This window comes from Nycticebus coucang, chromosome 11 (assembly GCF_027406575.1).
Source record: "Nycticebus coucang isolate mNycCou1 chromosome 11, mNycCou1.pri, whole genome shotgun sequence".
Classification (NCBI taxonomy): domain Eukaryota; kingdom Metazoa; phylum Chordata; class Mammalia; order Primates; family Lorisidae; genus Nycticebus; species Nycticebus coucang.
In genome coordinates this window covers 44,150,314-44,162,490 of record NC_069790.1, presented here as the reverse complement: position 1 = coordinate 44,162,490, position 12,177 = coordinate 44,150,314, and the positions used below count along the sequence as shown (strand labels likewise).

General features: G+C 38.0%; 1 protein-coding gene and 1 long non-coding RNA gene across 2 annotated transcripts in view; one reads left to right on the top strand and one right to left on the bottom strand.

Moving 5' to 3' along the window:
- Positions 1-3,262, bottom strand: part of MEOX2 (mesenchyme homeobox 2) — a 74,158-nt gene extending 70,896 nt beyond the window's left edge. Inside the window, exon 1 of the mRNA XM_053553852.1 lies at positions 2,388-3,262. Coding sequence (XP_053409827.1) covers positions 2,388-2,901 — 514 coding nt within the window. The 5' untranslated portion in view covers positions 2,902-3,262. The remainder of the gene's footprint in view (positions 1-2,387) is intronic.
- Positions 3,263-4,943: 1,681 nt separating this feature from the next.
- The window catches only part of LOC128560406 (uncharacterized), an 84,238-nt gene continuing 77,004 nt past the window's right edge, over positions 4,944-12,177 (top strand). The window contains exon 1 of the long non-coding RNA XR_008372948.1: positions 4,944-4,969. This is a non-coding gene — a long non-coding RNA (uncharacterized LOC128560406). The remainder of the gene's footprint in view (positions 4,970-12,177) is intronic.

Below are 12,177 nucleotides of genomic sequence, written 5' to 3'. Positions count from 1 at the left end.
AAATAGCGAAATAATAAAATGTGTTATAATCAATGACAGATACACATATTAATTTACCGGGATTATAATCACTGTCAATATGGCCTTAGTTTCTGCTAGATCAAGATGATGTCCTCATAATACTGGGAAATGAAATAGTTTGAACATGAATTATGGAAGAACAAATGCAATCATTACTGGAGATGGGAACCTTGAACTTAAATGCTTCTAAAGATCTAACTGATATTAACTAACTCACACTGAAATTGGCAAATTAAATTTTATTTTCAACAAGTATATATAAATTTAACCAGACTATTGTGATAGTTCTGTTTAGTTAGCCACCATGTTTTAAAAATATTTCATCTAAGGACACGCTGATTCTAAGTCCCCCAGTGACTTTACCCTGCATGATGACTACTTTTATTTCCCTCTCCAGTTGTAATCTATGAATTCTTTATGCAGCTGAAAGAAACATTTATTTTTGTTTGTTTTTCCAGTACCCTAATGATCAGCTTCAACATACTAAAATTAATTCTATTTTGTTAAATGCTTATTTCTCACCAAAGGGGTGGGGGAGATAAGTACTATTAAATTATCCCATTTTTAGAGAAAATATTTATTGCAGTAATTGAATTGAAGTGATTCTTGAATCTCATTTTCTCTTTTTTTCCCCTCAAGCAAAATAGCGCGCCTGTGTGAAAATTCAGTTTGCCCTAAGAAACTTAGGGATGTTCATTCAGTTCAGGAGGCATAAGGAAAATTCTATCCCATAGGTTTCTAGTTGCAAAAAGCAAAATGAACAGTAAGATCTTCTGGTCATTGTAAAGGACTGTGATCAGCCTAAAGTGAGATCCACTTCCCAAAGTTACACTGATACCAAATGGCTCCGTTTGCGAAAAGGTCACTGCACTCTAAAATTGATTTTCTTTTCTAACGAAAATGAAAAACATGCCTATGTTTAACCTTTCACTTAGAGTTAATAAAATACATTACTACTGGTAACTTACAAAAACTAATTTGTGATGGAGCATTAAAAATTCACCCCTGACCTTGAAAAGTAAAGGTAGAGACTGCACAGAGCAACTGATACCCTCCCCGGGAAGGAATTTGCAGTACAAGGCTCAGTCCTTGTCGTTTGTGTAGCGTCTGACCTAAAGATTTACAAAGGATAAACATTTTTCACTCCTTGGACCGGCATCTGAGATTACCTTGCAGGACTATTTTGCCAGTTCCCCAAAGAGAAAAAATAAGTAAATGTAATATTAAATGGCATCTTTCAAAAAGATAGAACCCAAGTTGCATGCACTATAGCTGTGAAAGAAAAAGCACAACTCTCTTAATTGTAAAAGTACTTTTAAACAATTTTATAAAGAACCAGATAGGTAAGGAAGGGCTTTGAAGCATTATCTGGAAAACTGAGTTTCTCTGGACTGCTACAATTTACTAGGCAAGCTGTGCCTTGAAGCATCGGAGTTCAGGAAGGTTCCCCTTGTTGCCTGAGTGCCCCAGTTATCCCCACTGAGATCAGCGCCTCCTGATCGCACCCTCCAGGACCAGCGTCAGGCACAGAGCGAACGAGCACTACCCAGTTCCTATTTGCTTCCTAGGACTTGTCCCTGAAAATATCCAACTGGGAAATGATTTTGCTTTTTTTTTTTTTTTTTTTAACGCAGATTCTCATTTAGACCAGCACCACGTGAATATGAACTACTATTAAGATTCATCATTCTTCTGGAGTCTGACCATTTATTTATTTAAAATTCATGAAGACATTCCTTAAAATTTCTGAATTCCTAGATAATGTCTTTTTCCCCAAGAAAGGGAAAATTTTACCATTGGAATAGGGTGCTATTTACAGAACTCTGAAATCAGTATTTAAAAAAAAAAAAAAAAACTTTTTTTTCTCATGCGCTTTGCCAAGTTCCATTGCAAGTTCCAAATATTGTGCAATAATTTGGAAATCCAGTTAACGATGGGAAAAATCGAGCCACACCGAGTCGGGAACTTGCAAGAGAAAAGTCGAGGCGCGGCACGGGCACGCACGCCTGCCCAGCGGACTCTGCGTCCCAGGGCGTACACCCCTCCATCCCCAACGCTCCGGCGCAGGGTCACGCTTGGCAATCGATTTCACATGCTGTCACTTGTCCTTTCTTTTTCTCCACCTTCTGGTAAACTAGTTTGGGAATTACAACTACAGTCTGCGTATGTGTGGCCCTCAGATAAATACATCCCTGCAAATAACAGCATGAAAGCCGCACCCCTGAATTTGGCGTGGGGAGACAGAAGCGAGACGCTTGCCATCTTCCCTACCCGCTCCGAGTAGTGAGAAAATTTTCTCTGGCATCTCTCCGCCCCCTTTTCATCCCCAGGCCCACTACAGCTGAGAGTGCCTGGTGCGCCCTTACCTGAGCTGTCGCTTTTTCTCTTGCCGCCACTTCTCTTCTCAGCCTCCGCGGGTGACAGTGCCTGGCGGCTGTAGTCCCCCGGCGCGCACGCGGCCCCGGTTGGGGTGCTGGAGCCCAAACTGGAAGAATTGGAACACAGGACAGGCGGGCTGCTCCCCAGCTCCGGGGGCCCTCCGGAGTCGGGCTGCAGGCAGAGGCTGTGCCGAGCAGTGCTCGGCGGGGAGGACATCTGCGGGAGGTGCCAGTTGGGCTGCAGAGCCTGGTGCTGCTGCTGCTGGTGGTGGTGGTGGTGGTGATGGTGATGGTGGTGGTGCCCTCTGTGATGCTGGCTGGCAAACATACCCTCCTCGTTGGGGTATCCCGCGATTATGCAAGACGAGGAAGAAGTAGAGAGCTCGGGGTAGGACATATGGTCCGATCTTCCATGCAGGGCGAGAGAGGACTGGGAGAACGGGTGCAAGCCTTGCGCGGTGGCGTGAGGGCTGCGAAGGCAGCCGAAGAGCGGGTGTTCCATAGCATGCAAATCTCTGGTTCCAGGCAGAAGACTTCAAGACGGTTTCAAACGCCACCGCTCTCTGTCACTTTTCACTAGAAACCGTGTGACTTCCCCGCCCCCTCCCAAAGCAAGAGTCGCGCGCACTTCTGCAGAGCTCAGATAATCCTGGTTCTGAGCCCTAGCGGCCGGGCTCCTTTACAGAGGAACGCTCAGACCTTTAGGAGCTTCCCTGAGCTACTCAGATGTCAAGAGTGAGAGAGGTTGAAGCCAAAAGAAGGTGGTCCCAGAGAGCTGCTTTAGGGGGAAATGGCTCTGAGAGGTTATAAATAGAGTGTAATGTGAGCTGGGGGCTGGCTTAGGAGCCCAGCGCTGACCACATGCAAACTCCCTCCAAAACTCCCTCTCAGTCTGCACCACGCGCTCCAAGTTCCACTTCCTATCGCCGGTGGACAGACGCGGCGGGTCCACGCCCGCCGGCCCTAGCCGGCCTCCAGGGCTGCGAGTTGCGCGCCGGGAGCCTAAACCCCGCCCGGGCGAGTCTGACTCTGCCCTGCAGACTTTGGAGGCCAAGAGCGCTGGGGCGCACAATAGGAGCCCCAAGTCGCACCCGGTTTCCTAACCTCTTACTTTTCTGTCGGGAAACGTGACTTATCATTGCCTCTTGGGAACAGCCACCTGCAAGAAAGCTAGGGTGCGCTCAGCCCTTGAGAAGCACAGAAGTAATAGAGTTAAAAGAAAAGATCATAGCCAGTCTGGCCCACGCTCGGAGAAGTTTTTTGTTTGTTTTCAAACTTCGCGTCTCCCCTTGCGCTGGGCGATGAAGCGCGCTTAGCTTTTTGCAGCTGGTGTCTGCGTAGGTGGGTTGTTGCTGGGCTCCGACTCCAAGTCCGGCGTTTCAAGCCGGTGAGCTGAGTACTAGAAAAGTTGGTTCTCAGTGCAGAAAGGAGCGGGACCTGGTGGGCGAGTGACAACAAAGCCAGAGGCGGGGATGGTTGCAGATGCCCGCGCCCTGGCATCTCACATCTGATGCCAGCTGGAGTTTCCCTCTCTCCTGGCTTTTCCCAATCAATTTCCTAGCCTCTTGAAAACAAGAAATTTTCTTGAGACAAGATTATTGCACAGCGAATTTGCCCCGGTCATTTGAGATGTGTAGATTGCACGCGTATTTTCTGGCTCTTTCCCCTCGGGAGCCAGCCCAGGTCTCTTCATTTCTCTCCGGAAATCTACTCTTCCTCGCTCAAAAATAGATCAGCTAATTGCTCCCGTTTGCCACCCCTACGGTTTCGTTTACTGAGAAATACTACAATTCGGTGTTCCCCAAAGTGCAGGAGGCTTGGGAGCTTCGGGATATCCCAGGTTACAATGTGAAAAAAAACGAGCCAGAAAACTTGTCACCAGTGAGCATGCAAGAGCGAAGGACGGTCGTTGATACAGCATCTTGCTTGGGAATGTGTATGGGGGGTGACAAGGTCCTCTGGGGGCAGAATCGTTTACACAAAACACCAGAGTGGCCAGTAAGAGGCCGAAGAGCAGTCAGATCCGTCTGGGACCTGCTGCATCAAGAGAGTATGGGCGTTCACCCGAATGCGCCACCAACAGTGTCCACTGGTTATTTTCCCTGTGTCAGGTGTCCAGGGGATGGTGACTAGGTCTTTGAAGTTGTTAATGGGATTAATGGGTACAGCAAACTGAGCTAGACATCTGGTTTGAATTAAGAAAAGTATTGATTAATCTTTGAGAAGTGTCCCCAAGGCAGAACCTTTCCCCTAGCCAGTCTCCCCCGCCTAAGCCTGCTTATCTCCCTTTTAAGTCTCGCTACAGAATAGTGGCTTCATAGTAAACCTTCACATCCGTGTGAAAGATGGAATTGTTTTCCATTGCTTAGAGGTGGGGTGGAGTGGGGGTTGATCAGGAATTCTGAGATTTGTAAGAGCTGCTTTCTTTAACGGAAATTGAGCCCTATTTTGAGGGAAATTCGTTTTGCAGACTTCGTTAAAAAAAAAAAAAAAAAAGTAAAACTTTTGTTCCCCAGCTGCTCAGCTTTTCAGTCTGAGTCTGAGCTGGAACCTGCCGCAAGACTTTGACGGTAAGACTTTCTTTGACGATATTTTGGGAATCTAATATTGTTTTAGACTGCGAAAGGGGGTGTTCTTCAAGTTGCACGTTTCTAAGGGTTTTAAGCACTCGCAGGAAGGCGTCCAGGACTTAGATCTCAAGAATATTTCTTCCTGCCACTCTCCACGCCCTTGGCTCTTTAAGAACAAAAAAAAGGGGGGGGTCTATTCCTCCAATATCCTCGGAATATTTTTTGAATTTTCATTGTGTTTATGGTTTCAATATGTGCTCTGATATTAAAAGTTGAAGTACAAAGAACAACACTAAACTTCCCCAACTTGTGTAGCAGCTCCTCTATGGATTCTGGTGAAAGGGTTATTTTAAAGTGAAATGTAGGCAACCTCCTCAATAAAACATACCAAAAATATTTACATAATATAATGCAGTCAAATAAAAGCATTATGGAAAAATGTCAGATAAGACTGACTAAAAATACACTTGATCTGCAGACATCAGTAAAAATTAAAAAAAAAAAATCCATAAAAGTCCTTTTGGTTTGCATTACATTGGTTAGAGGAACCTGAGCTATTGCCAAATGAATGGATTTAAATTTAACCAGTATGTTGCAGGTAACTAGCAACTAGCAAAACTCAAACCTTTCATCTTCAGGAGCCCGGACGGCTTCTTGAACCTGCACAGTGACTGTGCTGGCTTTTCTCTCACTCACTGTCAGATGTTAGCAACATGTCCAGAAATTTCCCCACAACCTGCCTCAGTCTGTCAGCCTCTGAAACTCTGAAACTGTAGGGTCAGAAACCTGGGAAGAAAAAAAAATTAGACAAGGTTAGAAAGGGAGGCAGTCTCTCCAAAACGCATGCCATTAAAACAAAGCTAACAAGAAAGATCTTTTCAAGTGAAGACACAGAACATTTAATATCAGTAATAATTATGAAGTCCAGATTTCTACAAGAAAGCATAATATAAGGAAAATATTTAGAAGAGAAAAACGTATGATTCAATGGAGAAAGGGAGTCCTGTTGCCTTCCAGAATCAAATATTATTTATTAAATTTTCTCTAAATTTTAGAAATATATTATGATATGGGAGTTTTTATATTTTCACTTATTAGAATATTTGGAATAAGATAGAATGTTGATTTTCATTTTCTACACCACAAAGTTTTTTAATGTATTAATGACAGGAAAATATAATCTCTAGAATTTCCTGTAATAGCTTCAGTGTTCACATCTATAAAATCCAATGATGAAAGATGCCTTTTACCTAATTATATCAAGAAATAAAAATTATAAAATTTATTTTAAAATTTAAAAATTATTTAAAACTATATATAGTCTAGTATTTATCATCTATTTACAACATACTTGAGTTTTGAAGTAGAAAATTTTGATAATGCCAATATTTCACACACAGTTTTAATATTAAATAGTACATTATAAAGAAGTTGATTATGTAAAAATGTAAGCTAATTGACTTTCGTACGGTCCATAAACATGATTATTTTAAACAAATGCTAGGATTCCTAAACTTGATAACCATGTTTATCTATTGTTCCCTTTGCCTAAGTAAAATAAAATGCAATAGTAAAGTCAGAGATTTGTTTGATTAGAATTATTTTTTAAGGGGTCTAGAGTTCATATTAAGCAATTTGAAAAAATTATATTTAAATTTCAGCTAAGACACATGATGATTCTTTTGAAAATTGTCATTTTTTGGCACATTTGTGACATGAGATATGATGGGAATTAAAATATTGAAATTGAAATACAATAAAATTCCATTTTGAATTCTACCTGATAGATAAATTTACCTTGGTAATATTTTTAATAATATATGAATTTAAGGGTGAATAATTACATTATTGGAATTGTCTCTATAAATTTTTTGAGTATAGAAATAATACTTTTGCTGTATTTTCCCCCAAATAACATTTATGTCCTTAAGTTGGTTTTTCAGAAATAAAAAATTATTCAAATATGCTAAATACACATTGGTGATGCGTGTGATTTATGATGTACCTCATTTTATAAAACTAAGGATTATCTTTCTCCAGGAATAATGGATTATAAAACTTAACGAACAAATTTTCTTGTAAATAATGCATGTTCTTTAGTGATTCTGTATATGTGTATAGATTTTTTTAAATGTTACTATTTTGACATAACACTAGTTGGTGTCTTCATAAGAAAACTTATTACATTCCTACATGTACTAGAAGAAATGAATATGGAAAACATTACTTCTGAATTCTAGAGCAATAGCCAACATACTTTGTTTTTCTAGTTTCCATGTCTTCCTAAATTTAGAGTTGTGATTTCTTTCAGAAGTTAGTGAATTTCTTCAATTCAAGTATCTGACAGTAAATGATACTATGCTAAACACTATGACCATGCCTAAAGCAATGAGTCAAAACAAAATCTATCAAAATTAGAATTATTTAACATACAGTGTTCAGAAAACCCCCATGAAATGTAGGTTATGAGTGATAAAAATTAAATTTAAAAGTTTAAATTAAAACTTCATAATGCAATTTCATGATTTAATTTGCTTTCCACCTATATCCAACATGTTTTATGAGATTCTAATATTTATGTTCATTCTTTTATTTTTTTTTATTTTCTGGGGAATGTCACAGTTAGGAAGATATTGACCACCTCTCAAATCCAAAAGTTCTAACTGGACTTCCTTTAGTTTACCTTTTTTAAATCCAAAGTTTTTCCACAGTTACCTTATGATAACACAAATGAAAAATAATTATATTCAAATACCATATGTGTGTTTACTCTCAGTTGGAAAGTAATCTTTTTGATAAATATGCGCATATTCAAAATTTTATGATTGAAAATTGTTCTTTTCCATGTCTAATTGAAAAATGTACAAGCACGCTGATGCAAGATATTTCTATAATAAAATGCTATATCATTAAGTTATAATTTCCACAGCATCAAACTCATAACCATTAAATTTCTATTCTCAACTTAGGAGAAGTAAACCACTTATTTTTTCCACATCATAAAAAGCAATGCTGTCCTTTTATATGGATTGAATTTAGAATAAGTTCATAAATCTCAGAGAAGAAAAATTCAATCAAAACTACAGACAGGAATTATATATAAAACCTTTAGTCTTCTGTTTTAAGTTTTCCAACTTGAAGAGTTTAACATAACTAATGTAATTTTGGCACTATGATAAGTTTTCCTTTTGTGTTTTTATTTTTCATACTTCATCAATTTGTCGCATGTTTTATTCTTAAAGTGGATTTTCCATTTTGAGCTCAGGTTTATGATTTGAGTCACTAGAAACTTCTGTGTTTTAGCTGTTAGTATAGTTGCTCCAAAATATTTAATTGCACACTCTAATTTTATATGATTCAGACTCAACAAAGGAGCACCAGCTGCCTTTGATGTCATCGTTTTGTTTATAGGAATAAAAGAAAAAGTTGTATCTTTGTGTACCAAACAAAATGGAAAGTTAAGACCAAATACATGCTATCTTCTAAGAAATATTTTTAGAGTTTAATGTAGCACTCTGATTTAGCTCAGATTTTATTTTTTTAGATTCTGAGAATTCATACAGAATATTTCATACAAGGTAATGACTATTTGGAAATTGATCAAAACAAGAAGGAAAATTACTAAATGACAACTATCTGCTATGTCTCAATTGACCTAGGAGAAAAGGAAGATGATAGGGGGTCATAATAGCTCAAAGGAAAATCAAATGAGAAGGCATAGCAGGTGAAAGTAAGATAAGCATAAATATATAAATAATAATTTTTTAATTGTTAATTCAAATATGTAAAGCATAATCCACAGATACTTATGATAATGGTAAAAAGTCCTAGCTGCATGTCTTATTTTAATTTAAATCAAAAGAATATGTAATTAGAAAGTTTATATGTTTTTGATAGAAGTAATAATAAAGAAATACTGCTCTTTTGAGAAGTAGTTTCAAATCATCAGTGTGAAATTTGGATAAAGATATGATCAGTGCCTGGGCATGTGCAGGGAACTAGATGTCTGAAATTCTGGTTAACAATCGACTTTTCTTGTTACATATTTATAATCTGAAACTTGTAGTTTATTAATTTTTCTAAATTTTAACTGATTTTAGAGGATGATTTCTGCATGTTGGGGTAATAGTATAGAAAAGGGAATACGCTGATTTCCAATAGCTGCCAATGGCTGAGGGGGAAAAAAAAAGTATTGGGCCAACTTCACACTAGAGCATTTCAAAGAACATGTAAGGGAATTCTGGGAGGACCAAGCACTAAGCAGAGCTCAGAGAGAACACCAACGCTGAGCCTGAGGGCCCAAGACAAGGCAGTTTTTCATACCACCAACTAATGGTTGTTTGCATCCACATGCAGCTCTATGATCAAAATAAAGCCTTCTCAATACTACATAGGAGTTTATTGCCTCGGTGCCTGTAGCTTACTGGCTAGGGTGCCAGCCACATACACCAGAGCTGGTAAGTTCGAGTCCAACCCAGGCCTGCCAAACAACAATGACAACTGCAACCAAAAAATAGCCAGGGTGTTGTGGCAGTCGCCTGTAGTCCCAGCTACTTGGGAGGCTGAGGCAAGAGAATCACTTAAGTCCAAGAGTTAGAGATTGCTGTGAGCTGTGAAGCCACAGAACTCTGCCCAGGGCGACATAGTGAGACTCTGTCTCAAAAGAAGAAGAAAAAAAAAGAGTTTATAAACACTATGAAACCTTCACAACCCAGAGAATGTCTAGAGAAAATTCTTTAGGTGTGGTCCCACCAATCACACAAGGCTACATGTGAAACTTAGTAAATGTAGAATATAAATGTTTTAACCCAACTAAGAAAGAGCCAGAAAGGCTATGTTAACCAGTATGATGAAAATATTTCCAATTGTATATAAAACCAGCACATGGTACCCCATGATTGTATTAATGTACACAGCTATGATTTAATTTAAAAAAAGAAGAAAATTCTTTAGTCCCACCTGATGACATGCATGCATTTTGCAGGACCCTCGCCCTATAAGCTCATAGATGCAGGAACCCACCTTGCCGTATTGCTAACAACTATTTCTTAATAACTGCAAATAACTAATGGACAGGAAAATAAAGCAGTGACTGAAAAAGTCAAAACAATCTTGTCATACTTCATGACAAGAAGAATGAAAATAGAATGAAATTCAGTACTGATATTCAAAGTGGGAGACTTGACTGTTCTTTCCACTAATTTAGGGCATCTTCAGTAATCTGCAGCAGCATTTCTGTAAATAGTTCAGTAAAGATGACTAAGTATGCTGGTTAACGTGAGGTTAGCATTTCTGTGACGTCATAAATAAATAAATTGGTCTCATAATGAAATATAAAACCACTTCTATTTATTGCAAATCACTTCAGGATTTTCCCTATTATGATAAATATAGAGAAATGCAAATAGTACAATTAAGACTTTCTAGGATAATTGTTTCATATTTTCCCCATCAAAGTTATCATTTCTCTACCTGTAATACCTGTTAATATATCATACAAAATGTTTCAATTTCTACCTTTTATTTGTGGTTACCTGCAGAATCCTACATTGTATAGTTAACGATGTGGTTTGATCAGAGTTAAATGCTGAGTCCCTTTAAATTTTTAAGATCCAGATTGCACCATCAGCTGACAGACCCTATCAAGTCAGGTGGCATCACTTGGCATCATTCTTCTGGATCTAAAGACAAACACACAAAGAGAAAATCCTGCAAAAGTACTTACTGTTACATGTGTGGTGATAAAGTTGAGTGTGTATCTTTTTGAAAGATATAAAGAAGTACACAGAGGTTCTAAAAATTATGCCCTGTAATTCTCAGGTTGTCAAATTAGCTACTGGTGTTTCTCTTTTTGTAATAGTATTAAAGACTTGTCAATCCATGTGTAGTTCTCTCAAGTAAAGATCATTTTTCTTAGCCTGAAGTTGTTAAATCACTGTCGTCTGGCATTTGTGTTATATATTAACAGTCATGGCTAAAATGACAAAACAAAAAAATGGGTTAGTTTCCTTGAACAGTACTAGCAATTCCAGTGATCAAAGATTGTTAAATCTCAATTTTAGATGACCACATCCCATTCTAGTCTTTTTATAAATAGCAGAAATAAGAATCCACCCCGACAAACCCCTCTTTTCTCCCTCTGTTTCCTCATACACAATCAATGATTGATTACAGTATGCCCAATTATACCTCTTTACTCCTTAATATTCATTAACTTCATCTTTCTCTTCATCACCAATGTTACTGCTGTATTTGGGAGCCTAACCTTTGTTGCTTGAATTAGAGAAAAGTCCCATAGTATTCTTCTTGGTGCAGGATGGAGAAATTTGTTTGAATCTTAACTCTGCCACTTCGTAATTCTGTGAGTAAATTTATATGTTAACTCAAAAGAATATTATAATAAACATTCTGTCAGTGTAGTAAGTTGCATCTAAAGCTGCACTATTGAATACAACCTTATATGGTTGTTAAGCCCTTAAAATTTGGCTTTTCTAAATTAAGATACATTTTAAGATTAAAGGGTATACCAGATTTCAAAGACTTCTGAACTTGATTAACTTTCATATTGAAGGCATCTCAGAATAACCATTGCTGGATACACTGAGATAAATAAAATGTATTCTTAAAATTAGTTTTATTTCTTTTTTTTAAATTAAATCATAGCTGTGTCCATTAACGCAATCATGGGGCACCATACACTGGTTTCATATATAATTTGACATATTTTCATCACACTGGTTAACATAGCCTTCCTGGCATTTTCTTAGTTATTGTGTTAAGACATTTATATTCTACATTTATTAAGTTTCACATGTACCCTTGTAAGATGCACCAATTTTATTTATTTCTTTTAACTTTTTTTAGTATAACTACTAGGAAATTTAAAAGAACATATGTGGCTTACATTATACTTCTCTTGGATAGTGCAGGACTAGAGGATATCATTCAGCTTTTCTTTTATTCTTTCCCTTGAAAATAGGTAACAAATTATATATATATCTGTCAAAATGATGTAGGACCTAAAGTCTCCCTGTAAATTGATCCTCTTGACCTCATGATTAGAAGCTTCACAATGTGGTACCACACCTGGAAACCTCCAGCACAAGATTTCAAGGAAACACAGGAAATTCCTGGAACAGCAAAACATCCTATTTGAAGACGTTCAATCTTTCCTCTGTGTATGGGGAGCATACACATAAAAATTTAGT